Consider the following 27,674-nt stretch of genomic DNA (forward strand, 5'->3'; position numbering starts at 1 on the left):
TCTTGTTCAACCCGACCATGAGAAACAGGCGCTGGTTTTGAGTCAGGCTCATGGCTTTGCTGTCGATGGAAGTGATGAGATTTTGGTGCAGATTTGCAACCGTCAGCTTTTTCAGCTGTAGAAGCGCGTCGACTGGCAGAGAACTCATTCGGTTGCGGGACATGCGCAGTGTATCAACGAACGGCAGGCCACGAAAAGCATACTGGGATATTGTTGAGATCCGATTCCGTTCAAGGTACAAGTATTCTAGTTTCTTCAGCCCAAGGAAAGAGTCATCCTCTAAAGATAAACAAAACAAAATGCGTAAAAAAACAATGGCCAAGCAGCTGACGAAAACATAGTGCAGAATACTGAGATAGGAATTGTCGCAGAATGATCTTAATCTGTCATCGTGTAGGCAGCATGCAAATATTACCACATATATATTACATATCATATTGTTTCCTATGGTTTTATTACAAAATGTCATATGTATGTAATTATCCGTATACATCATTGATTATTAACTAGCAGGTAACAATCTGCATGTCAGAGACTAATTTAGGCACATCACGAAATGTGTGCACAAGAAATATTGATGTCACAACCACTTCGGACACAACTGTGTGAACCTATATACGGAATATTAACCTTAGATACGCAAACATGGCCTTAAACGCTTAAGTCCTGCATAAGTGCTCTCTCAACCTACCTAGACTGGAGATACGGTTTTCATTGAAGTAAAGTCTCTCCACCAATGGGAGACCTTGAAAAGCTCCCGGTCGAATGTAGGAGACGTTCGACTTCTCTACCTTCAGGAGGTGAAGATTCGGAACGTTCGGGAAAGACCGCTCCACGAGTGTAGCAGAGCGGAGATGCCTGATGAAGATTGAACGAGTCTCTCTGTCGAAGTCGGTTGGTATTGTGTACAGGCATACAGGGTAGGTGACGCGTCCTCTGTATCCGATCCAGCTGCACGGTGGACCCTTCTTTATGTCTTCACCAGGACAGGTACAGAGAAGACCTGGTCTTTTGTCCCATCCAAGTTTATACTCGTCTGCCATGAGACAGCTGCCTGGGCACCGTAGAGAGGAGGAAAGCGTGAAAAGCAGGTGGCTGGACACGAGCAGAAGCAGCACCAGTGCCATGTTTTGCAGCAGTGCGATTCACGTTTGCTCTGGTGTTGATATCTTAGAGACTTCACCCGTGATTTTATTATAAAATGAATACGCATCGTGGAATCCAGCAATTTTGATTGGCTGAACGATAGCGCTGTTATCCAAAGAGCGATATTTTTCTGTATGAATATACCATGTTTGTGAGTGAGGCTGAAATGGAATAATTTGTTTCGGCGTCTTCAATTTACGAAACGCTGATTTGCAAGAAAGCAATCAGTAGTAATGATTATTCATTGCAAAGAAATATGAAAGAGTATCATTAATTGTCTACGTTTCCGTACGGAAGCAGGTTTTCACAGCAGTGTGATGAATGGAAGATGAGTAATTTAATTACTTCTGGAGTGTCGTGCGTCATAGAATGGCTCTGAAACATGAATATGTAATGCAAGGTAAAAGTTCGTTGCGTGGGTGTCGCATATTCGCTCTTTAGTACGTTGCACTCACTGTCCATATGGCCATATCAATGAAGCAGGCGGATGCTGACCGCCATGTGGGTGTCCCTGATTTGCATATCAAGCCAGTTGCTCAAGCGTACACATTTTTTATTCATTTCACCCGTTACAACACAGCGCCTGGCATGGTTGGATGACAGACGATGTTGAAAATATCATAACCTGAAGTATGAATCCACCAGTCCCGGATTGGTCAACACAAACATAAAGGATTGCCTTTCGACCAAGGTTAATGCAGAAATGTTCGCGGGGGTTTCATTTCGCGGTAGGGAGAAAATTGAGTGTTCGCGGTGGTTTTGGGTTCGCGTTTGGAAGTTAGTAGCGCTACAGTCACACAATGGAACGGCTTTTCGCGGCGGTTTCAAGTTCGCGGTAAAGAGTTCACCGCGAAAGCCGCGAACAGAAAACCGCCGTGAACATTTCCGCATTTATAGTAATAGTTTCACGGTATAAAACAGTCAAAATAAAGATTGTTACAGTCTATTGTATGTAAAATGATACTACATTTACTACATACAAAGACAGAGTGAGTTTTCAATATGATATTGTCGTGCCGTTTATATCCACCAATTCATATAAAACTCTGTACAAAAACGAGACAATGTTATACATTCCTGACGCAGCTTACTGTTATCAACATACTGAGTATTAGCTTGCAAACCCAGCTAGTTTAGATATAGCCAACAATTGTATTTAGTACCAGTAGCCTATTGTCACAACAAAGTCAGACACAGTTTACTGACGCATGTATGTTTTTCTCTATGTTTTTACCATGTATTTGCAATTAGCCCACGGGCATGAACTTGCAATAAACTTCTTATTAATGCATAGTTAGATTGTTATTCATAAAGTAAATCAGTTCTTTAAAATTCATAGATATTAGCAATAGTTCAACTGCCATGTATGTACAAGTTGCAATACATAGTATCTGTTACAGTTGTCGCGTGATAAAGTTCTCTCACTCTCTAACGTAACATGACCAATTTACGGTCGATTTATTCAAAACCTATTTATCTTAAAACCGCGCGGACAGAGCCAAATTTCAAACCCATGGGCAAAAATATCAGCTCTTCTAAAAAGAAAATGCATGGTCTGTAAGTTTTTCTCCGCCCGTTTAACGCCGTGCGAGCATGTATTTATACTGAGGTATATGATGAAGAATTGTGCTAGGGTAACCCATTACCGTCCACTTCTGAATCTTTTCCCTTCTAGCGCTATGCTTGAAGAACATAGACCAGAAAAAAATGCACAGTAACTGTCCAAAGTAGTCTGCAGACAAATGATAGTACAATCACTATGTCTGTCCGGCCACTTAATAACGCGATGAAAAAAAAAAACAATGTTTATCTGTAAATTTCCCCCACATGCGCGGCACGTGGCGTTCACGTGGTAAACGGATGGCCATTATGTTTTGCTGTGCAAAAATTAGAGATGGCTAAGGATCATACTTATGATGTTCTTTGTTGCTCATGAGAACAGGCTTTGGCATAATACACCGCGACATGTGGACATGAGCCAAACCGGCCGTAAATAGGTTCTGCACGTAAATAGGTCATGTTACGTTACATGTATGTCTTGTGACGTGCTGTCATCTGGATCTATCCAAACCGGTTGTGTTAGGTGTATTCTAAATTTTGTAATTTCTCTGCCTTAGAGAATTATTTACTGTGCTTTTTAATTGAACGGTAGCTAACCTCGTAAATGTATCTATTTGATAATCTGATAAAAACTAGAAGTAGCTGTTTTGCGCTATTTGCATTGCTTGTCCGCCTTCTCTGGAGATACCATCTACATATAAGCGCTAGCTTTTATATACAAGGAAAATGCAATTCTAAGTTCCAGGCGTAAGCATGTGTAACGTGCATATACATGTAGCAGTATCGTGTCCATGTTACTACGTTATAAAATCATCATCATCATGATCATTATCGTCATCATCATCTCCACTATCATTATCAACCATCACCTTCATCAACTACATGTATCATTATCACCATCATCATCAACATCATCGACATAATCATTAGGTGTCATCACCGTCATCATCAAAAAAGCTAACGTAGTGATACCAATTCCGTGTGGTACCAGATATTGGTCGATGTTTTTTAAATAAATAACGTTTTTTATTGGTCAGAAATTACCCGCAGTGGCAGACTTTCTAGCGCTGAATTGATGCAGGCTTTACAGGTTTCACATAATACACAACATATACATGTACATATCTTATCCACACTTGCATTTTGCGGAACTGTCGCAAGGGTCTGGGCGGCTGCCATTCAGCGCCACCAGGTGACCTCAACAAGTCGTGTAAAGTGCCTTTCCCAAGGGCACAAGATCGGTGGCATGACAGGATTAAAACTCGGGACCTCTTGGTTCTGAGCCGAATGCTCTGCCGTTGCGCCACACGACCCCACATTTTTTTTAACGATAACATATCTCATAGGATGGTGCAGAAACTACCCATGGTGTCCCAACGACGAGGTAACGGAATAGGTGTTATCTCATAACCAACTAGAGTTCCACGACCCCATACCTTCGCCGACTGTTGTTAACCGTTTTGAGTGGCATATCATAAATGTTTTCCATTTATTATGCAAATTCGCTCTTGATTTGCATAATGAGCATACGATCTTGTCAATCATCACTCAAGCTATCTTCATACCAATTATCATGACGACCGGTCAACCCCTTCTTGAGTTATTCCCATTCAAAGTTTGAAACGAAATGGGCTCCTGAAGTTCAAACAAAGTCGCTAGGGTGCCCAAACCTAAACAACTTACTCTCTCTCCCAAGAGCTATCTACCACTTAAAAATCATGACCATAGCATATCCAGAACACGAGATATTGAACCCGGAAGTTCCGCTGCAGTACCATAGCAAGCCACTAGGAGGCCCAAAATCTAATAATTTCGAGGTCTTAAGAAGACCTACTCACATAAAAATTATCATGACAGTCAATTGAGGCATTCTCGAGTTATCGCCCCCCCCCCCCCACACACACACACACGCGCGCGCGCGAACGCTGACGAAAACATAACCTTCTAGGCGAAGGTAACTAGGCGAAGGTATCATGTGTGCCGCATGCCATAGAATTATTACCACCATGATTTGAGTCTGCGTTGACTTTGATAAAAGGCCTTACCGTGACTTTATAATCTCTCCACGAGGTTTGATCTAAAGCCCTGGTTAATATCCGGATGAGACCGTAAACTTTGTATGCACCTCGTACCTGCAACGGTTTTATGCCCACACCGCACCAGAGTTGTGAATGCTGATTGAGATGATAAGAAACTCGTACGTGACTTAAACGGTTGATGATTATTGTTTTCCCTATTCCAGTGGCTGGGTGCTTTTCCCAATTTAAACTGTCTTCTCTCTAACAATGAATCATGGAAAGGGATACAACTGTACAGGCCCACCTTTGTCGATGGCTTCAATACCGTCGGCTTCTGGACATGGGGACCTAAGAAATTTACTCCAAAATGAGAACTTCATAACGTTCAGATGCGAAAAAAACTTACCAGATTTATGTGGTAGGCGTTCCCCTGGACTTGAGAATTGGGCGTATGGGGAAACAAACCTCGGGTCACACATCACAGCCTCGACACCTGGTGTATACACCCGCAATCTTAAGTAGTCCCAACATCTACTGCTGTATTTGATAGTTATATAGTGCAAGACTTGATGCAGTGATATTTTTCTTGGACCAGACATTGAGCAACTTCTCTTCTTCCGAGTGGCAGATTGTGTGATATCAGTAACTTTCTGTGGTGGATGACTACCTTGAATTGACTGTACTTTGGCATTAGTTCCACTTGACAACAACGCAGATAACCCTGCACTTACGTCTTGCTTTGTCAACTAGACGCCGGCCAGCTTTCGCTTCTAGTTTAAAAATCAGATCAATTGACTTAAGACGTGCTGTTTGAAACCATTTTAGCTGTGCAACATGATGGGAAATCAATTTATAACATTTTGACAACTTATGTATACAAAAGGATTTCTGAGTATAGAACAATCGTTATGGGTCAGTAGTATATACATGTACACGTGAGATGGAGGTCCAAAATCCGGGCGGCTGCGGGCGGCTCCTCTGGCGCCGCCCTTATTAGCATAATGTGTGTATAATTGACAGGTCGTATATGAATGGCATCGCCCCTTTTAGTATGATATATGTATGATTGGCAGGTTGTATAATGAAGATATACCATGATTTATGACAAGCATATGCCTATTCTATTGTTATACCTATATTATATATCTATCACATATCAATTGATATACCTCGGTTTTATAATATGTCATAGGCTTATCGAGGATGCCTATACTATATTCAGTGTACGTAAATGTACATGGAGGAAAGGATAATATACTAAGAAACTTATTTGATCGGATAGGCATCAGGCGTGAACATGTATCATGTATATAGACACTAGTATACATAACCATAGGAGTAGATGAACGTGTTGCTCCGGAGTAGAATATTACTCCGGAGTAGATGATTAAGTGCATTTTATGGTAAGTAACGTATATTTGTCATGTGTTTACCTATCATCATGTAGACACACATCAACACAGCAACACAAAAGACACTAGGGCATGGGGGGGCACTGTTTCGGTCCTGAATGTATCAAGGTCCTGTATTTTTATGTTTACGTCTCTTTATCGACTTTATCAAATATCATCTACATGCAGTCAGTCTATCTTGAGTGTATGAGTTTAAACCAAACATCTGTATCAACCCGTGTATTGACCAAGACTGCCACATCTTTGCGGCCAATTTTAGATTAAGAAGTGATTTGAACGCATGTTAAAGGGGCATATTGTAGAATCTGGTGGGCAAAAACTACAAATAGTAAGAATTTGAAAGATCTACACTAAGATTCACATTTGTAACTTATTTGTTACTTATTTCCAACATATTCCCGTCATTTTGTCACATTTCCACCATTATAAGACGACGAAAAACGAAAAACGTGTAAAATCTGGTTTATATACATATCCCGCAAGTTAATATGCAAATACGCCAGCGTAGAACGCTAAGAAATAATCGAATCGACCGTTACGATCGGAGATCGAGCGTCATAGGAAAATCACCACAAGTGATCAAACTTCAGAACGTCGCACGTTCGATCGCGTGTGCGGCGATGGTTCGACAAAATGACGGACAAGTCAAGTGGTGGTGGGGATTGCGTATACAATTTTTTTTAAAGACGTCCGCACGATACTACAAAGTCGTATCTATACGTGATGAATATTGCTGTGCAGTGTAATAAGGTAGATTCAACAATGATGTAGAAAAATGATCAAAAACAAAGAATTTTGTTTTATGCTCATGTCACAATATGCCCCTTTGATATGCATGCGCTTACATCAACAATACTCCGTCTACTTATTGGGAGATAGCTTCGCCATCTCTGTATTCAGTTTCCTTTTCATAGACGGTACCAATCACATGTTAGAGCGTTACAAAGCTGTGCGTTGAATCGCCGTCCGCCACCATCGCGGCCCAACTTGAAAATGGCGGGAAAACAACGTGGCCAGACGGCGGCGATGTTTACGTTGTTTTCTTTGGTCGGTTTTCTTCTCAGCAAACACTTAAAGACCCAGTTTTTGTGTGTTTTATGAAGTTATATTTCTTATGTGTATGATAGTTGTGTATCTGCTTGGCACAGGTCGTATATTTAGGTGCCGGGCCGTCTAGCTACGCAGTGACCCTCTACTCAGCGTTGCCATCATTATTGTCAAAATACCATTCTCGACAAAAGAAGAAATAAATATGTACAGATATGTTTTGAATGCAAATAACAATTATGTGCATGAACTTGGTTTATTTACCTTCCTTTAGAGCATAGTCAGTGGACACAAACACGGCGTACTTATCGCTAAAAAATCCGCCACGTGTTAGGGCGCGTCATGAGTTAGGACAGTCCCCGTTAGCTTCGGTATTTTTCCTAATGTGAAAACAGTCGGTTATATAACCTCCTAGTCCAGTTATAAATTAAAATGGGCGAGGAGACATCTCCTGGCTCTTGAGAGGCACTGGTTAACAGTTAGCACTGGCCAGGAGTGATGTAGTTGAGGGCCAAGTGTTGCAAAAATACACACACACAACTCGTGCTCACACACACACAAACACACACACAAACACACACACACACACACACACACACACACACAGTCAACTGTGTCTCACAGATACAACTCTAGATTCCAACGCACATACACACAAAGTAAAACTTCTGTCTGTCACACACACAACTGACCGGTTCTTGTTTAACGTTGAACTAATCACACCACATTGTGACATTAGCAACGTTTATAATTCTTTATTCGAAATTGCAACAATTTATAACGTTGCAATTATAACATTGCAACGTTTATAATATAGGTAGTTTTTTTATTAGAAATGAATGGGTATATTGGCTCCATAAAAATGTTGATATACAAAGACTTGCAGTATACATAGCGCGAGGCGCACACAAGCGCCTAAGCCTAAGCCTAAAAATTATAAGCCTTTATATACGAGAGTGGTGCAAAAACAAACGCAATTTCCATCATGCGTGTCTATCATTCTCCTAGATTCAACATTTGTCGCAACCGCTACGTTAGTTACCCCCCAACGATCCTGAGTGAAGCCTTTATTGTCTGTCTTCATGGGTAAGGGGCTGAAGTTTGCCATCTCTGATTGCATTTGTACACGTGTTAATTTGGCGGGAGTTTTTGGACGTATGACGTCATCAGGGAGATCCCAGGCGTGTCAGAGTGGGCTTCCCCAGCGTGGCGCGCTCTGATTGGCCAGCTTAAACAAGATGGCGGCGCCCATGGACGAGGAGCCGAGTTTTACAGATCAGGAAGTCAAAAATTCTTGTTTTCTCGGCTGATTCTGCTCTAGATCTAGCAAATATCTTCAGCCAGGCGTCACTTAGCTCGCAAGGAGTCGGGAAACTGTGCTGAACAGTGTGTCAAAGGGACCAACGAGAATTTCTAGGAGGTTTTCTTACCACTCTAACCGAGAACAGCTGATCGCATATCCGGGTTCTGAGGAACACCTCATCATAACACCAAGTTGTTGTAGCGGTAGCGAAGCCGAAACGTTGAAGGACCCTGAAAAAGCCGAGTCCGGACTCAAACCAGGATCTTGTAGCCCTCTTCAACACAACATGTCACGTCGTTTTGTATGACGAAAACTGCCTTTATATCGGAGGTACACGTCGGCTTGGCCACGCAGTTCGGAGCGACTTCTGAGTGAACGTTCCGGCGCCCCCCTCCCCCTTTTTTACCAAAGTTGTGGCCTGGCTTTTATTAAGCCGTTCAGCCTCAGCTTAACACACAGACCAAGGTTCTAACATGAAGTGGACGATGTGGCATGAAGCAGCGGTTCTCTCCTGCCTTCTGTTTTTCCTCGCGTGGCCCAGTCCAGCCGAGTCCGTACAGTGGAACTGTGCCACATGTAAGGGTATAACGGACAGGTTCGCTGAGAAGTACGCTGAGACTGAGAAGGGGGGATTTGGAGGTGGAAACACAGACTGGGAGGAGACTTATCTCAAGGAGTACAGGAGAAGGTAAGAAAATCTTCCAAGAATCTTCATTGACTTAAGAAAAGTAAAGAAGCATATGGTAATTTCATTAGTGATCAGTAGCTAAATTATAAAATTATTCATTTTCTAAATGAATATTACAATCAAGAATCTCTTTACTAGGTATCACGGTATAGAAAATGAATCAAGTAACCGGATAGATTCTCTTAAAAGAGTCAGACATTTCAAATTCCATCCACTATCTTTTAACGGTGACCGAGAAAGAGTCTGAAGACAATAGTGTAACCAGTAAATAAAGAGCTTCTGAAGTATTCTGGTCAAACAAATTGCTAGATCTAGCTATTTTCGTGGTTATCTTGTAGATTTTATAGAGGATTTGATTGCAGACTAAATTGGATTAAAAACACTGTTGTAAATATGTATATATGGATAGATTTGTGTTGGAGCAACAAGTTGTAGTACACCACTCATTGTTTTTACATATCAAAAGCCAAATAGGAATAATCAGACTTCTAAGAAATTGGTCTAAAAGAAGTGTACAGAGCATGTAATAGATAGATAATAGAATAGAAAAATCATTTCAAATTCATTTCTGTCTAAAGAGACCAGGGCTTGAAATAACTGTACCTGCAATCTGTGAAAAAGTTTTAAATTAAAATTGTAGATAGATAAACATGTAGACAACATGTAGACAACATGTACATGTAATGCAGAAATCTAAAGAATGCTGACACAAGAAGATCTAGACTTAAGTTCTGCTAACTTCAATATGCAAGTCTTCCATGATTTGTGAATTTTATTGCAGTTTTATAAATCTTTCTTCAATTATCCAAGTCGCCTATTAAGTGACCTGTGCTGAAACCCTCTAATTCCGATGAAACCAATATTGCATGTATCATCAAACAAAATTCTGTATCTGAAAAATGTAGTTACCATTCTGTAAATTCTAGCATATGGATATGTAAAATGATCGAATCCTGACACAGCTGAAGTATGTTAATGCTACTTTACATATCCATATGCTAGAATTTACAGAATGGTAACTACATTTTTCAGATACAGAATTCTAGCATTAACAATTCTATGTTAATGCTAGAATTGGATGTATCTTCCATCTCATCTAGTTATTGATTGCTTGAGCCTTGCTTGCTGGGGATGGCAAGTATGTGTATATAGTGATTCCAGTGTTAAGATAAATGTTAGACAGAGAATCTATTGTATCAAGAGGGAAAAGTCAGAGGGAAGGGAAGAGGACAAGTATTCCTTTCTGATCCTCCCCTGACCCCACCCTATGATAATGGAATAACCCAAAACCACCTGTTCCAGTACACTTCTGGGGTGAAGATTTTACAATTGCAAAAGTGCAGGATTTAGAAATCTTAAAATTTCTCATACATTGTACAAATGACATGTATGACACGTATTCTCAATTTGGTGGGATAAGGTTTGACTTATGTACGGTGTTGCTTCAGTGTACAAGGATATCTTACAGAAGTGCAGGATTTAGACATTCGAAACCAAACATACACATGACACACTTTTTTTATGACACGTGTTCTCAATTTGATTGGGTAAAGATTTAAACTTATGTGGGGTTTTGCTCTACTGTACAAGGATATCTTACATACAGAAGTGCAGGGTTTAGAAATTTGAAGCCACACGTACAAATGACACGTGTGACACGTAGTCTCCAACAATAAGTCCACGTAATTCGTTAGGCTTAAACTACTTGACAACCAGTTTAGAGTGGTCTGGTACTAGCTCAAACCACACAATGCTCCACCATGATTAAGGGCCCTCACCCTTGCTAACTGCTGAATACCGCATCCTGGTAGAAAAGATGAAATAGAGGTCGTGTACTCTGTGGCAGGAGCTCCCAGATGGGATTCTGATTGGACAAGGTGGATGGTAGTTGGGTGTGGCCCTAGTTACAGGTATCTGAAGAGCAAAATCATGCATTCTTTTAATGTTTGGTCCCAAATTCTAAAGACTTATAGGAAGAGCATTAAAGGTCTATTGTTGGAAAATACAGGAAAAAACAACACTTTTTGATACTTTTCTTTTCTTGTAAAAATGTTACATAGAATCAGCTTGAAACTGTCAAATTGACAAATCAAAGTTTAAATCATAATCTCTGGTCAGATTCATAAGCCCCCAAACATACACTTGATACTTGAGTCTAGGTACTTTTTTGTCTTGTGTTACTGTTAGATAACCCCCCTTTCAAACCCTCTGGTCGTCCTTAGGCTCAATCAAGAATCTGAATTTATTTACCCTTGAATGAGTGTCCAACTCCTGTTGAAAACAATATCACACCCCAATGACTGACAATTACAGTTACACCCCTATGTTCCGACACCCCTATGTTCCAGCATCCCTATGTTCCAGCATCCCTATGTTCTCACAACCATCAACCCTAACCCTAACATAGGGGTGTCAGAACGTAGGGACGTCGGAGCATACTATTACTAAAGTATTAGGTGTTTTGGGACATAGGGCTGTCCCCAACAGTTTCGCTGACACTAATTTGTTGTTATCTTATGTAACATATGACTATTTTTCTAAGTGTTCTTCTGTGCATGTTTGTTGTTTCTTTATCGCTAACGACGACTTCGGTTGACCCCCCAGCTCTAAGTGGAGACGTATGAAGGCAGACGGGACGGAAAGGTTGGACGAGTTTGACCCTGACAATGACCTTCCCTCTGACTCCCCCCCTCCTTATTTCTCACTGAACACCATTGTTGCTTTAGATAACATTGTCTATCGTCTGTTAGTTCAGCTTTATTGAACAACATTTCACTTGTTGCAGCAAACTAGTATCATCAATTACTTATCATCTGTTAATTCTGTATTGGCTACAACTTGCCAAAACTGAGAATGACTGACATGCTGGTCGAGGCCATTTTGATTGTGTTATAGAGGTCATATATTTTACCCTTGTGTCACGCGTCAGTGTGACCGCAAAGGAAAAATCGGTGAAAATTACTAGCAAAGTTGTCACAATTTCTTATTGCAATTTGGCGCAGTCTAGTGAGGTAATGCTTAAAGTTTTAGTTTTTTTTCTTCTGGAAAGTGAATGAAAACACTCTTTTGTACTTTCCCTTACAAGATTAACAGGAGAAAGTTCATAACAATAAAAACATTTTGAAGGAATGTTGATCTTTTATTTGCAACACTGGTGTTTAAGTGTAGGTATAGTTAGAACTCCATGTACATTTGTAGCCCCCTCCCCACCTCAACTTAGTAGTAGTGGTAGAGCACTCCACCTCTTCTCTACTGTAGGACAAGGACAGTGTGACGTCTATAATTATAGGATAGACTGTACAAACTTGTAGATGAGAGGGTACTAAGCTTTAAACCAAATGTAAGAGTGTGTAATATATCTAAAGCTAAAAGTTGCAACTTTAGCCCTTGCAACTTAAATGAAGGATGTTAAAATATCCTTGCTTCAACTAATACTGAAATATTTTTGTCAAAAATAATTAAAGTACATGTATGGTAAAATTTCAGCTTTTTTGCCATAGATGTTTTTTTTAGATCATTTGATATTTAGTTGAGATGCCCTGAAGGAAGGATGAGATTCTGACTCACCTAAAGGGCTATTAGCTTTTCATCGCCAATCAAAAATGCTATTGCCTCTGAATATCTGCTTGAATATCAACATCAACTCCGACAAGTTGTGCATGGTATAAATGCCTGAGAGTCTATGAGGAGGAAGACACCTGACACACAGTGACAGTGTGACTGGTACAGAATTGTGTGAACCTAAACCCCTGACCTGTTCCTAACCTTTAGGTTCAAGTCCAAAAAAAACCTAAACATCTGGAATCAAGTCCGGACTTGAAAAAAAATCTCTCGCTTTTACACTCCTTTTGGATTCAAACCATCTTAAAGCTTCCTTAGATCGTGAAATTTGCACCGGAAAAATATGAAAACATTGCTGTTTTGTGTTTATAACTGAACTTCTGCATTAATTACTGACTGTATGTAATGTATGCAATTTTACATGAAACAGAAAAAAAATATTCATAGCACACATATTCCATTGGTTCCTGAACCTTAACCTCTGGACTCGAGTCCGAAGCTAAACCTAAACTCGGGTGTAGGTGCGCACCACTAATTGAAGTAACGTTGGTGTTTTAGCGAGGTCCGTCTGTTGGAGATCATAGAACAGCTGTGCACGAAGGACAACCACGCCTGCCACGCCCTGGTGGAGGAACATGAAGAACTGCTGGAGGAGTGGTGGAGAAAAGAGTCAGTTTCATCTCCATTTTCCACACTTCTTTCTCCTTCGTTAGACTAAACAGAGACAGTGGGAATTATAAACTTCCTCGCATGTTTGACCAATTGCTGACATCACCTATCCGTAAAGACACATGTCTATAATGTCTCGTGAGTTTACGTTCGGAAGTGATTGGTCATTATTGATCCTGAAGAAGAAAATTTGATCCGTGAATACCTTTAGTGTTGGAAGAAACTTTAGCACTGTACTATAATCATATTCCTTGTATGTGACCCTGTAGCTCAACTGGTAGAGGCATACACAGTTGAGCTCCTGGTTCCAAGTAGTGGTAGCTGGGAAACCCTGGTTTAATCCTGAGAAGGGCCTCTTGGTTGGGGCTGCACCTGTCTTTTGGAAGGCACGTAAAATAGGGGTCTAGTGTTTGAGGAAGTACCTCAAGCAAAGAAGGACTAGCATTAAACCCCTCCCTGTAAAAATATATCCTGCTACTGAAACAGCAAGGAAACCATGCAACCCTATATGCTGCTTCAGGCACTACAAAAACTCTTATGAATGAACAAATCTTATTTTCAAAACTTGCTTGTGACGCAAAAGGACAACATTTTCTTACCATGCACATACATCAATCATTACGACAGTATTGTTTTATAATTATGCACATAAATATTTTCACAAATGGACCGTCACTTTGATGAACTGAGGACAAATCATTGATTTTAAAGCCACTAAGTGCCCTTTTTCACAATTTTCCTATTTCTTTTAACAGCGAGAGTCCTCATACCAACTTGTACAAGTGGCTGTGTATAGACCATGTTAAAGGTAAGTGCTTCTTTCTTCTCAGCACACCCCTGCTCAGGATTGGGTGCTAAATGGCTATGTCTGAGTGCTAAAGGTTAAAGACTGAAATGTTATGAAATAACAAGACACATCATACATGTAAATAGATTTTTGATATGTAATCCTGTATTTCTAATTTATTGTTTTGTTTCACCAGCATGCTGTCCCAACAACACATGGGGACCATCATGTAGAGGTGAGTTTATCTATTTACCTTTGCCAGGAAGGTTATGTTTTGGGTGTTGTTTGTCTGTGTCTTGTTTATTTACATATCTATATATCTACTTATCTATATATCTATAGCTCTCTCTCTCTTTCTCTCTCTCTCTGAGTCTCTCTGAGTCTCTCTTTCTCTCCCTCTCTTTGTGTGGACAGCATAAGTTGACAACTGATGTGAATGGATCTTTCTGATATTCCATACATTGTAGGTACTACTAGGTAGGTAGAGGTTGAAAAACAAAGGTCAAGTTTGATAATGGGCCTCATTGTGAGATACTTATTTGATTTAATTCATATTGCATTTCAACTAACTGTTGTCCTGTGTTTCTCTCCTTTCTCCCAGATTGTCCTGTTGGACGAGAGAAAGTCTGCTCTGGCCGTGGAAAGTGTGATGTAAGTCTCAAGTTTTACATTTATGCTCATCCGTAGCATTTGTACAAAATGAGTCCACATAGTATGAAGAAAAATTACACAAGAAATGAATATCTGCTAGCAAATACAGACAGGTTCATGATTAAGTGTATTTTAGTAATTATTGTCGTGGAAAAATTGTAAGTAGTTGACATGTGAACATTACAGTTATTGAGTGTTAAGTTTGTCAGGAACTTCAGGCCGTACTGAAGCACCAACTAGTAATTTTTGATGGTACTGCACCTTGAAGGTGGTTGATGGTACTGCACCTTGGGGGCAATTACAAAACAGGTTTTGCTTATCAGGAACCTGTAGATCTAATAAGCTGCATGAAAATAGCATGTACTGCTAGACTTAGTACTTTCTTTGAAAGTTATGACAGTGCAATTTTAACTACAAGTATTCCAGTAAAAATTTCATACAAGCATTTCCATCAACATTTCACAACACACATATGCTGTGCATATTTGATAGAATTTTCGAGAAGTAATATTTCAAAATGTTCTGAAAGTAGACTGTAATTCTTGCAGGGTGACGGAACAAGGGAAGGCACTGGAGCCTGCAGTTGTGACAAAGGTTACCAGGGGGCGCTATGTGAACAGTGCACAGTCGATCACTACGAAGAGTACAAAAACACCACCCATGTCAGCTGCAAAGGTAGGAACTATATGTAACTGGGAGAATTATCGAAAGATCAAGTTTTAAATACTGTAATTCACTTTATCTTCACGGAAGCAAAATTTTATGGTGTAAGGAAAATGTTCATTTTCACTGAACTTTAACTTCACGGTGGCGGCAAGTGATTTACAGAACGGATGTGTGAAGGAATCACAGATGATAACAACCAGTTTTTTCACAGTGATGCTAAGTTCATGGTACAGAAGTAACAGTGAAAACAGTGAACATAGAGTTCAGTGAAAGAAACAAGAATTACAGTATAGGCTTTTATAGGTTTATGGAAGTTAATTTTCTAATCTTTTGAATGCTTTGAACATTAATATGTACTACTGTACTATCTGGGCTCCAAGAAGTGTATTGAAAATCATGTTTTTTGCAACACTGACTGACATACTGACAAGTTGACAGACTCATGTTTTACTTTTGTTTTCTTCAAATGATAGCTATTATAGTATTTATAATTAGCATGTCATTCGCTCTAACTTCATAGTTTCTTAATTTCTAAGTTCCTCGTTATTGTTTTGTTTCTTCTCATTGTTTTTGTTCTGTACAAAATGTATATTTCTTTGCAGATAACTAAAATTATATGCTTCCTTATCCTAATCATTGTGTCATTTTCCCTGATTTTGTATTTCATATTACAACCAAGAACTTTCTATCTGTAACAGCTTCCTTCTAGTTTAGATTTGTACATCTGACAAAAAAAATGGCCACTGCCAGTGTTTGTCTATTGTTTTGTGTGCTTGTGCATGTTGTTCCTAATCCCCATGTTGACCCCCAGTGTGCCATTATGGATGTAACATAACCTGTAAAGGCCCGGGGCTGGAGAACTGTCTGGGATGTCACACCGGCTACAACTATGTGCAGGGGAAGGGATGCATAGGTCCGCTTTTTAAAAGTTTTTCCTCGAGTTTCTTAGTTCAAGTTTATGAGGTTTGGCACTTAGAAAATACCACCGTATCTACGTAGCTTCTCCAGGTCAATTTCTTATTCTACATTCAACTTCAAGTACTTTTTCTCTAATTTACTTTGATTTTATGTATTTATATACGAAAGTTTTAGAAAGCTTCTCAGCCTCACTTACCTCAGTATTTGTAGAAAATTGATGATTTTTTTGTAGATTTTACCTGTCCGTGGGACTGAAATAGCATTCTCAACCTTAGTGATTCCCATGTAAATTATATGATCACAATTTGTGCTTTTCTATTTGGTTATTTACATGTATATAGTTTAAATGTTTTTTCCATTAGTTTATTGATATGTTACAGTTAACCCTTGTCCTGCTGGTTTTTTTACGCGCCAAGTTATTTCATTAATTTCATTTCTTAATCAGGTCATTTTCCCTTGGGTTTTTCTGCGCTGCTGTGGCATCGTTACTTCTGCATTTGGTGTGTTTCGTTGCCAGCTATACAGATAAAGGTACAGAAAATTGGGCTCCCAAACAATGAGTGGGACGGAAAAACATCTTTTATGTGGTGCGTTTCGCTGCGGTGTGATGCATTCACCTAAAAAATACCCCCAACCCGTAAATATATGCATACAGGACCCACATACAGGCTGTATACTGCGCAACCTGTATATATAGGACAAGACAAGGGCAGGACAAGGGTTAGAACGTTTGATGATGGTATACGAGTTGTTTTACGACTGAACTTTTCACACCAGACATTGATGAGTGTCAGAGAGAGACTCCGACTCCGTGTCCGCAGGGAATGTACTGTGTCAACATCGTGGGCGCACACAAGTGTTTCCGTACGTCCGGAGAAACTTCGCCTCAGTCTGGAACTTCTCCGTAGCTAGCTTAGCGTGTTGTAGATGCTTTTTCTGTAGAGGCATCCTCATTAAATAGCTTTGAATAATGCATGCTGTTAGATATGTAAAGGTTTGGTGTGACAGGTCGTTTGGTGTAATATAACCAGCTGTTGTTGTGCCATGTGCCCGTTCTTAGTCTGGAACTTCTCTGTAGCTAGCTATAGCTATCTCGGTTCTAATTGTTGTATACACTCTTTCTGTAGAGGCATCCTCATTTAGTAGTCCACTGTGTTCCGCTGCTGCAGTGGTCTGGACACCCTGCAGCTGCAATCAGTACTTCTTCAATTCTCTCCACTTATCGTATGTATTGCTGTTCACAATTCAACTACATTGTCTAACATCTCCTTCACTTCTTTCTCTTACGTGTTTATTGTTATTCCTGTGTTTTTCCACATTTATCTCAAATGTTGTATTTTTTGACAAATGACTGAACTGACTGACAGACTGCTTAGAAAGTTAAATCAATGGATTCAAACATGTTGTAACACCCATGATGCACACAAACTGCTAAGGCCTGTAGAATTTTGCTTCAAAAGTGACAAGCCCTCTAGCAGCTTTTTTGGAACTGCAGGAGGCAGCTTTGTCGAGAGTTTTTGTTGTTAACACACATGATCTTCCCCCTTCCCTTCCCTCCCCTCCCACCACCAGAGTGTAACGAGGCCTGTGACGAGTGTTACGGACCAGAGGCCAACGAGTGTAAGAAGTGTAGGGACAACCATGTCCTGGTCGAGGGCTCGTGTGAAGGTAACATTTTTTTCTTGTTTATTCCTTCTGCCAAAAAATTCTAAATCTACATCAAACATTAAACATTTGGGCCTCTGGAATACCTTGATAATGTTTTACACACAATACCATAGAACTTTGACCCATATCGGGCCGTACATATCCTGGGCTCGTGTAAAGGTAAAGATGTTTTTCTTGTTTACTTTCTCCGAAAAAAACTCACATTAGAAACATGCTATTCTCTTCTGTAATGTTCCTGGAAGTGTAGAACCAACTCACTTTTGCTTTCACATCCAGTTGAAACTACATTACAGTATCACAATGAAATGAAATTTCAGATGTCACATAGGCAGGGTCACTAACATCATGGACTTTATAATACACACAATGTTTAACAAAGTGTTGTCTTTTGTACCCAGAATGCGACCCCTTGTGCAAGGGCTGTACGGGCGTTGGTCCTGAAAACTGTGTGAAATGTGACGTTGGGAAAGGAGCAGACATGGTGGAAGGTTATTGTATAGGTGAGCAACCTTCCAACAATTGCCAAGTTATTTCTTCTAAACTCTTTCAGTTACAATATTGATTGTTGTACTCATACAGTCAAACCAATAAATCAAATCATTTGTTGGTTTGTTTGAACCTTTGTTAATTCACGAGAAGCTCAAATCGGCCGCTTTTCATTGAGGTCATGAGGGAAGAGTCTGAGATAAGTATTACAAAGATACACAGTCATTTGAGTCCTAATAACTCTATTAACATATATCATTACATATAAGTGGTACATCAATATACAATTGGTACAACATACAACATACTGTAGGCAGAAAGCTGGTTCATGGTCCATGTCCGTTCGTTCGTTCGTTCGTACATCATAATTTAGTTTAATCTAAACTAATCTAATCTAATCAGTGCTTGCTACCTTTTCAATGTACTTTTCTTTTCCCCCCTTCAGAGTGTGCCCGTCCCTGTCATGGTTGCAACGGTCCCGGACCTGAAAACTGCAAAAGGTGCCGGATGGGATACAAACAGAACAAGGAAGGAATATGTGAGGGTAAGTCGAAAACACATAGAAATCTTTATTGACACAACAAAAGTACAGCAACTTTCGTAAGGTCTTCTACAACTATACATGCAAACAACAAACAATGGTATACAAAATGATTAAGTTAAGTACAAGTATATGTATTGAATACTTCAACATGACGAGTTTAACGTATCACACTACTAGTTCTAATATCTAAACATTATTTCATATTTACCTATTTGTACACAGTAAGGGTTGTCACATGCCATTGGTTGTTACCGTTTACTAGGGCCAGTTTTATTTCATGGCCTCTATATCAGTTTCCTACTATTTTGTTTCAAAAATATATGATGTGTTAATTGATTGCAGTTCGGAATCTGTGTTTTGTAGGTTTTGTGTGTTTTGTTGTCTTTCAAATCCTACTTTTACATCATGGATCATGTTCAATTCATAAAGTCGTAGGTACCGTAATACAAGTACATTTTGTACAAGTTGCGTGGCTCAACAGTGTCCATCCAGTGGAACGTCTCCCCTTACTACACACTTGACTTTGCTTACATGTACCGGTATAACGAGTGCCCCTCGATCTATTCTGTCAGCCCAGAATCGTTTGTCCTCCATTGCTTTCTCCAATGCCTCAGAGGGTGATGGTGGTGTGGCGTAACGGTTAGAGCGTTGCCTACCTCAGCACCACTCGTCAGCGCCCTGCATAATGAACATTATCCAGTTCTGCTGCTAATGCTGAGGATGAGACCCTAGCATAGATAAAAAGGTGACGGTAAAACCAACTGGTATAGGTCCTGGGTTTGATACTCACCATGCCCAGACGTTTGTGTGCCAATGTGCCAACATGTACACATTGACATCCACCAAGAGCCATTCTATTTTTTTCAGAGGGTACGCTGGACTTTCTGTAGCATATCTATGTAGGAGAGGGGCTGTAGGGCTGACCCCTAAGTCCTTAAAATCTTTGAAACCTTTCTTTTCCTTGAAATTTTTGTTGCCCAATCTGGAGACTTTTTTGGTTAGAAGGAACAGGTAGGGTCTTAGCTTTCCCATTTTAGTTGAAAATTGTTTAGTTCAGCAGTTTAGGTGGCGTAAGAATATATGTGAGTTGTTGGGTCATGCGGATGGGTATGGCCGGGAACTAGGTCAGAGATAGGGTCTGTTCACTTCCGGGTGGCGATTCTGCGCGTTTCAGCTGTACATCCCTCTGTTTTCTTATCAAGTATACCCTTTTGACTTCCTGGTGGAGATGAGTTTTTAAGATTGAAGTTAAGGTTAGTGCTTTTATAGGGCCTTACTTTAGTGGGTCTTATCATGGCCAGCAAGTAACTTTGTTGTCATCCCTGTACTACACACAGTACATCCTCTCCATCCCAGTAACAATTCCACATCTTGACCTGACTATCATATATTTGTACCTTACAGATGTGGACGAGTGTCAGAGCATGTGCAGGTTACAGCATGAAGTCTGCACCAACACCATGGGTGGGTACGACTGTGAGTGTGAGGAGGGGTACAAGAAAAACCCACGGGGGGACTGTGTCATGCTACTCAAGGACGAAGGTAATTCTCAGTTTGATTGGATGACTGTGTACTTCAGTCATCTACCTCTGCCAGTAGCTTTCACCTTTAACGTACTGTAGCTCAAGCTCTCCCCTCTTGTGTGTGCTGAAGCCCTAGCCTTTTAAATGACTGTGCTAGATCCACTCCTTCCATGTGTCCTATAGCTCTACATGTGTGCTGTTAGAGTAGCTCTAGTTCATCCTCTTCCATGTGTGCTATAGCTCCACATCTAGCTTCAACCCTTCCATGTATGCTGTAGCTCAAACTCCTCCCCTTCCATGTGTGCTGTAGCTCTAACTCCTCCCCTTCCATGTGTGTTGTAGCTCTAGCATCTCCCCTTACATGTGTGTTGTAGCTCTAGCTTATCCCCTTTAATGTGTGCTTTAGTTGTACAGTAGCTCCTTCCCTTTCATGTGTGTTGTAGCTCTAGCTCCTCCCCTTCCATGTGTGATGTAGCTGTAACTCCTACCTTTTAAGGTGTGTTGTAGCTCCAGCTCCTCCCCTTCCATGTGTGCTGTAGCTCTAGCTCCTCCCCTTCCATGTGTGCTATAGCTCTAGCATCTCCCCTTACATGTGTGTTGTAGCTCTAGCTTATCCCCTTTAATGTGTGCTTTAGCTGTAGCTCCTTCCCTTTCATGTGTGTTGTAGCTCTAGCTCCTCCCCTTCCATGTGTGATGTAGGTGTAACTCCTACCTTTTAAGGTGTGTTGTAGCTCTAGCTCCTCCCCTTCCATGTGTGTTGTAGCTCTAGCTCCTCCCCTTCCATGTGTGCTACAGCTCTAGCTTCTCCCCTTACATATGTGCTGTTGCTTATCTTCTTTTCCATGTGTAATTTTATTCTAACTCTACCTCGTTCAGCTGAATATTAAATTTTGTCGCAATCCATTTGTGCATCACCTTACAATGCTTGCTGTAGTTCTTTCTTCCATACTATTTTTAATTACAGTGCGTTTAGCCCCACCCCTTCCTGTGTGCTCTAAACACCCCTTATTCATACTAGAATGTGATATTGTTGTGGGCTTATTGCTTTCCATACTGTACAAATGTAGTAATGTTGTATGAACCCTACTTCTTTGTGTACTGTTCTATCCTCCCTAATTGCTATGTATATGTGTACTGTAGTTCTATCTTTGAGCATTTCCTTTGTGTACTTTTGTTGTAACCCTTTGTCAAATTTGTGTGCCGTGGTTCTGGTTTCGCCTTTGTCTCCCTCTTGTCTTATTCTATCTCTAACCAAATCACTACCTGTTTTCTTGCATGTCTTACCCCCTCCCCCGCCCTTTGTTGTTCTGTTACTAATACATGTGTTGCAATTCTGGTTTCACCTTTGTCTCCCTCTTATCCCATCTCTAACCAAATCACTAACATGTTTTCTTGCCTGTCTTACGTACACAACACCCCCATCCCCCTGCCCTCTGTTCTTCTGTTACTATTAGTATGTCTAAATACATGCTGCAATTCTGGTTTCACCTTTGTCTCCCTCTTATCCCATCTCTAACCAAATCACTACCTGTTTCGTTGCCTGTCTTCCCTGTCTTGCCCCCTCCCTGCCCTCTGTTGTTCTGTTGCTCCGGGCACCCCACCCCCACCACCCCCCGCCCTCTGTTCTTCAGCCACTATTAAGTGTGTCTAAATACATGTATTCCCATCAGTTGCATCAGAAGTCAAGAAGGTCAACATGTTCGAGAAGTACATGAAGCCGAATAAGCACCCCAAAAAGATGCTGACAGGTAGTACACAGGAGGCCCTTCGTCTTGTCAGTATCTTCTTCATAGTGGTCCTGGCCCTGGTCGTAGCAATGGTAGAGCCCGTTCTGGGGGCGTTCGTGGCGGTTGTGGGAGGGGTGGTCTGGTACTTCGTCCTGAAAACGTACTAGATACCGTAAAATTCCTATTTACGTAGTACTACGCACTTTTTAAACTTTTCAAGTTGCAGGCAGGTGCTCCAGGCTGACGTCAAAGTCGGGGTGCGTACGTTAGGAGGGGTTCTTCCTCGGAAAAATCACATATCAGCATGAGAGTACGGTACATCTTCTTGCAAATGAAGCGTGGAATGCTACCACATAATCAATCAGTAATAAAGAATTAATAATACATATATTTAAATTTCTACCCAGAAACATTTTCTCAGTAGCCCTTTAAGTCGGTAAACATCATCGGAAGGATGATCTTTCATGTCAACCTCTTAACTATCCACCAAAATGCTGAAGAGGGGGTGCGTACGTTAGGAGGGTTTATCCCCTGAACGTTTCAACTCACTGAGTCAGGCCTGCAATCATCCCCAAATCAGGGGTGCGTACGTTAGGAGGGGTGCGTACGTAAATAGGAATTTTACGGTACATGTAGTAAGTCAGAGCTAATGTCACTATTCTACAAGCAGAGGTTTTGGTCGTGGGAGGTAGGAGTAGTGGTGTGGATCTAAACCCGGGTTTAGGTTTAGGTTCGGACTCGAGTCCAGAGGTTTAGGTTCAGGTCCGGACTTGAAAGTCCGGACCTGAACAATAATTTTGGAATATTTTTTCCTGTTACATGTAAAATTGCATATTGGCAGATATTTTACATGTAATTTGAAAACTATATATACGGAATTATATACAGTCAGTAATTAACACAAAAGTTCAGTTATAAACACAAAAACAGCAATGCTTTAATATTTTTCTAGTGCAAATTTCACGATTTAAGGAAGGTTTAAGATGGTTTAAAACAAAAAGGAGTGTATGAGTGAGAGAATTTATTTTCAAGTCCGGACTTGTTTCCAGACGTTAAGGTTTTTTTGGACTTGAACCTAAACGTTTTACAAGTCCGGAACCGGTCCGGCCGGACCGATCCGCACCACTAGGTAGGAGTGGCCGGGATTTTTACGTTTCCCTCTCTCCGTGTTAAAAATTCCGACCACCCCCCCGATCAAAAAGTCTGCTTTGAGAATAAATGTCACCCCTGTGGATGAGTGGTATGATCCACAAATGGTGTGTATAATCTTAACAGTGACCAAAATGATGCTCAAAGAAATATCATGATATTACTGTGTAATTGAAACAACAATTCATTTTGAGTGGTGTAGCTGAATGAAGTGTTGTGACGTAGACTCTTCAATGGTAACACAGAAGATAATGGAATCATGATGATATATTTTTTGATTTCATATCACGAACTTCATCTACTTCCAAATTGAAAAGAAAAAATTGTGCAGGAAATATTTCAATCCACTATTTGCACTGTGTAGAGATGGAGAATGTTAGTGTTCTGATCAAATATTTCTCTATGAGAGCTTTGAAAACATGAAATGTCCTTCTTAGAGGGTACCCAAGAAATGTTCTATACAAGCAAAGATGATCAAACGAAAGCTGTAATATGATTTACTTAGCTCCAATAGAGTATCTCATAATTTTCTGTTCAAATCATCTGAAATAAGGCATGTAGGGGATACCTTATTTGTTACAAGATTAAATCAGGAATGCCATGTGTACCACGAGTCTTTCATGTGTTTTGAAACTGGACCTGAACCAAATCCTGTTCAGAAGTTGCTATGTATCGTTATGCTTGGGCCATACATGTCTACAGGCCACAGTACAAATGTACTAAGTAAATGATACAAAATGCCGAAAATCAACTTGTACATTTTTTCCCTCATGATGCGGAGTCTCATTATTATCTACTTAAAAGTTTTCATCGCACCTTTTCCTTTACATTGATTCACACATAATGTCCCTGTCCCTGGTGCTGAATAACTGTTCCACTGAATTTTGTCTCTCATTAAAGCTGAAACGGTCTAAAATGATATCAAATTTCTGTTGTAAACCTATTATAGAAACTGACGTATAAAAAACTATCACTACTGTGAAAATAGTCTGTTTGGATTTGTTATGTTTTCTGTGCTATATCATCTGTATCATTTGTCATGTAGTATTACTTGTACATTTAGGTTTGAAAGTGATTGGTCATTATTGATCCTGAAGAAGGCGACAGTGGTCGTTGAAAATTTGATCCATGAATACCTTTAGTTAGTGTTGAAAGAAAGTGTAGCAGTGTATTATGACTACTTGTACATGTTTTAGAGGGTCCCAGACGACCCCCCCCACCACCGCCGCCATTATTGTTGTACTGCCACAAAGTTAGTGAAATCCCGGCACCAACATTGTTCCTAGGTGTGTGTAGACCATATTAGACATAGTCTCATGTACTGCTGTAGTCTTCTGTTGGAGACACCTTCTTTAGTAAATGATGGTAGTTTTACTGTAAGGTCTCAAACCACAGGAGATGAGAAATTGAAGATCACTTGTCTTACGACTGTATCTATGTTCCTCCCTGTCTTGTTGTTCCAGGGCTCATAGCTATGCACCCCCTTTTCCCCCTCAGTTTTCAGACTTGTAAAAAGGCTTATTTGGACGCTCAGAAGAAAGTAAACAAACATGAAAAAGAAACAAGGATCATATTTCACAGTCACAAGTTAAAAAACAAAAGGTCCATTTCATTTAGAGGAAATGAAGTTTCTTTACTCTACCCATGTCAAGACTTTTTAAAATGGGTCAAACAAGATGCTGTTCAAATTGAGTATGACAAAATGGCGTCCCATGTTTTGACCTAAAGAAAAGGGCCTGTAGTCATCGTTGATAATTTATTTAGACTGCCCCCTTACATTTCCTGTTTGGGCATTACACAAAACAACATGACTTCCATGTTTATATCACAATGCAAAATAAAATTTACATTCACAAACCATCAATGATGACTAATATTCACAAACGCATCAATGTGTTGGTGAGAGAATACATTGTACACAAATTTTCATAACTTCAACTTTTAAATTCGCCTTTAACTTATTTACAATTTCAAGCTTTTTGAGAAAGACCGTCTATTTCAAGAACACAATGTCCCCAATTTATAGGAATGTCATTTTTGAAACAGTTTCCTTCGATTTGGTGTTGTCTAATATCTGAAGGTGACCGGTGCAGGCAGCTTGAAGGCAGCTTGACCGGTGCAATGGCCTAGTGGGTAGAGTGTTCGCCTTGCATACGGTAGGTCGTGAGTTCGAACCCCGGCCGGGTCATACCAAAGACTGTAAAAATGGTACATACTGATTTCTCTGCTTAGCACTCAGCATTTGGGAAATAGTATGGAAGTTAAACACACACCACTACCAGTGGACTAGCCCCCTGTTGTAGTGATTGCACAAAGTGTGGCCCAAGGGCTACTGAAACGGAGATGGGCGCCGCCCTATGCACCATCGGTGCGGGAAGGAACTTTGACTTTTTTTTTGAATATCTGAAGGCCACCTCTGTTTGCTGCACCTCTTTCTTCTGTTGCTGAATCACCTTCATTGATTATGTTCTGATTCCTCCATTTTGTTTGGTTTCTTTCAGGCAAGCTTCGCGTGGAATTATGACGAAGCAATTTCAAATAGGAGGAAATGAGTCTGTAATCGGCGTCCGTTGCTATATGATAGTCTTTCAGTATTTATGGTAGTCACGGGTCTTCGTGAGATAGATATCATTCCGTAGCTACTTGACGTAAGGACATCGTAATGAAGCTATTATGCGTTAAACAAATGATCATCATTACATCCGGTCCAATGACGCAGGCACCAGTACTTGTTAACGTATGTAACCAGGACAATCGAAATGCTCTGTAAAAAGAAAAAAAGACATCAACTCGTACAAAAGCATAATTACACCTTCGTTTTGAACAGCGATTTGTCATGCTAAACTGTTGAGAGATTTTGAAAAATCCTTTAGACACAAAATCTATGTATACTCTTTTGTCTCTTGAGAAAACAAGGTCTTGGTATTACTAAATATGTTTTTGGCTTTTAAAGCATATGACTGTCCATGAGACCCAATGAGAGCTTCCATCAACATTTCCTGTATTCCAAAATTGTCTGTACCATTCTGTCTGTTGGAGTCTGTTACACAGATGAATTATTATACATCAAACTTTCTCGTAGCCTGAGTACCAGCCTCCGTAGTGACCGCTGGCTCAATTCTTGTCGCATGCTATCCATGGTTAGCTAGCGACAAGAATTGAGCCAGAGGTTACTACGGAGGCTGGTACTCAGGCTAACTTTCTCAAGCTTTTTGTCTTTAAACAACCTGGTTTCTCTAATTTCCCGTGTTGTATACAATGTCATGTATTCAGCTCTGCCTGCATTTTGTGCCTGATGTATAAAAACCAACATGAACACACACTACAGCAAACAATGTTACAGGCATACTTACAGCACTTATTTCTCAACTTTTGATGAGTCTAGAGTCTGCATATTTTAGCTCAAAATATGGAATGTTTGTGGAAATCTGTACTTAACAGTTCATTTGATGAAAGTTGGCAATACAAAATTTGTTTGGGGTCTAGAAATATTCTCAAAAGTTTTCTAGTGCAAACAAGCTGTGTCACGACAGCAATTTCTACTGGGCTTTATTTAGTGGGTTGGACGGTTAGACATTATTGTGTCAGTTAGGAGTGGAATTGTGTATGTCAGATACTTATATTGTGTATCAAACTGAGAGTTATGTCATTATCACTGAGTACACCTGTGCAAGTAAGATGCAAATAATGAAAAACAACCAGAAAAAAAAAGTAATGTATGGGAAGTAAAGAAGTACTAGGAGATGTGAGACGTTAATATATTTTAGTGGTACCTTTCACATTGTTGGAAACTCTGGTGTGAGACAGTCTTTTGTGATGTAAGAAAGTACAGATTTTTAAAATGTAGTCTCTTGTGTTAACTGGCATTTTCATGGGGTTGAGTTACTTATTCACAAAAGAGAATCTGAAAAAAACTGAAATTGTTCGTTGAGTATGCATCATTATATCATTCCATGCGTCTAGCTAAAGTTAAATCTGGAAAAGAAATGATCGGAATTCCTGTGAAAATGCCAGAAACGGAAAGCAATGTTGGTGCTGGGACTCCTTTTCTTAGTTGTCTTCAATATTTCCATATTTGTTCTTCTCATGTAATGTTGAATTGTGAAGGCAACGGTGATGTGAAAATAAAGGATTGCCTCTATGCAATAGGA

General features: G+C 40.1%; 1 protein-coding gene and 1 long non-coding RNA gene across 2 annotated transcripts; both read left to right on the top strand.

Annotated features, from left to right (window-relative positions):
- Positions 1–8,400: 8,400 nt before the first annotated feature.
- LOC136434796 (protein disulfide isomerase Creld2-like) lies at positions 8,401–24,128 on the top strand. The gene is made up of 12 exons (XM_066427859.1): positions 8,401–9,174; positions 13,294–13,404; positions 14,160–14,212; positions 14,388–14,426; positions 14,793–14,842; positions 15,391–15,517; positions 17,999–18,094; positions 18,493–18,594; positions 19,026–19,124; positions 20,529–20,666; positions 22,318–23,062; positions 23,504–24,128. Exons 1-11 carry the CDS (start codon positions 8,960–8,962, stop codon positions 22,539–22,541), a joined length of 1,254 nt encoding a protein of 417 aa, XP_066283956.1. The 5' UTR covers positions 8,401–8,959; the 3' UTR covers positions 22,542–23,062; positions 23,504–24,128.
- Positions 24,129–24,481: 353 nt separating this feature from the next.
- On the top strand, positions 24,482–27,674 carry LOC136434515 (uncharacterized). Its single transcript, XR_010755753.1, has 2 exons — positions 24,482–25,603; positions 25,933–27,674. It is a non-coding gene; the product is annotated as an uncharacterized lncRNA (long non-coding RNA).

The sequence above is a fragment of the Branchiostoma lanceolatum genome, chromosome 5, assembly GCF_035083965.1.
Source record: "Branchiostoma lanceolatum isolate klBraLanc5 chromosome 5, klBraLanc5.hap2, whole genome shotgun sequence".
Lineage (NCBI taxonomy): Eukaryota > Metazoa > Chordata > Leptocardii > Amphioxiformes > Branchiostomatidae > Branchiostoma > Branchiostoma lanceolatum.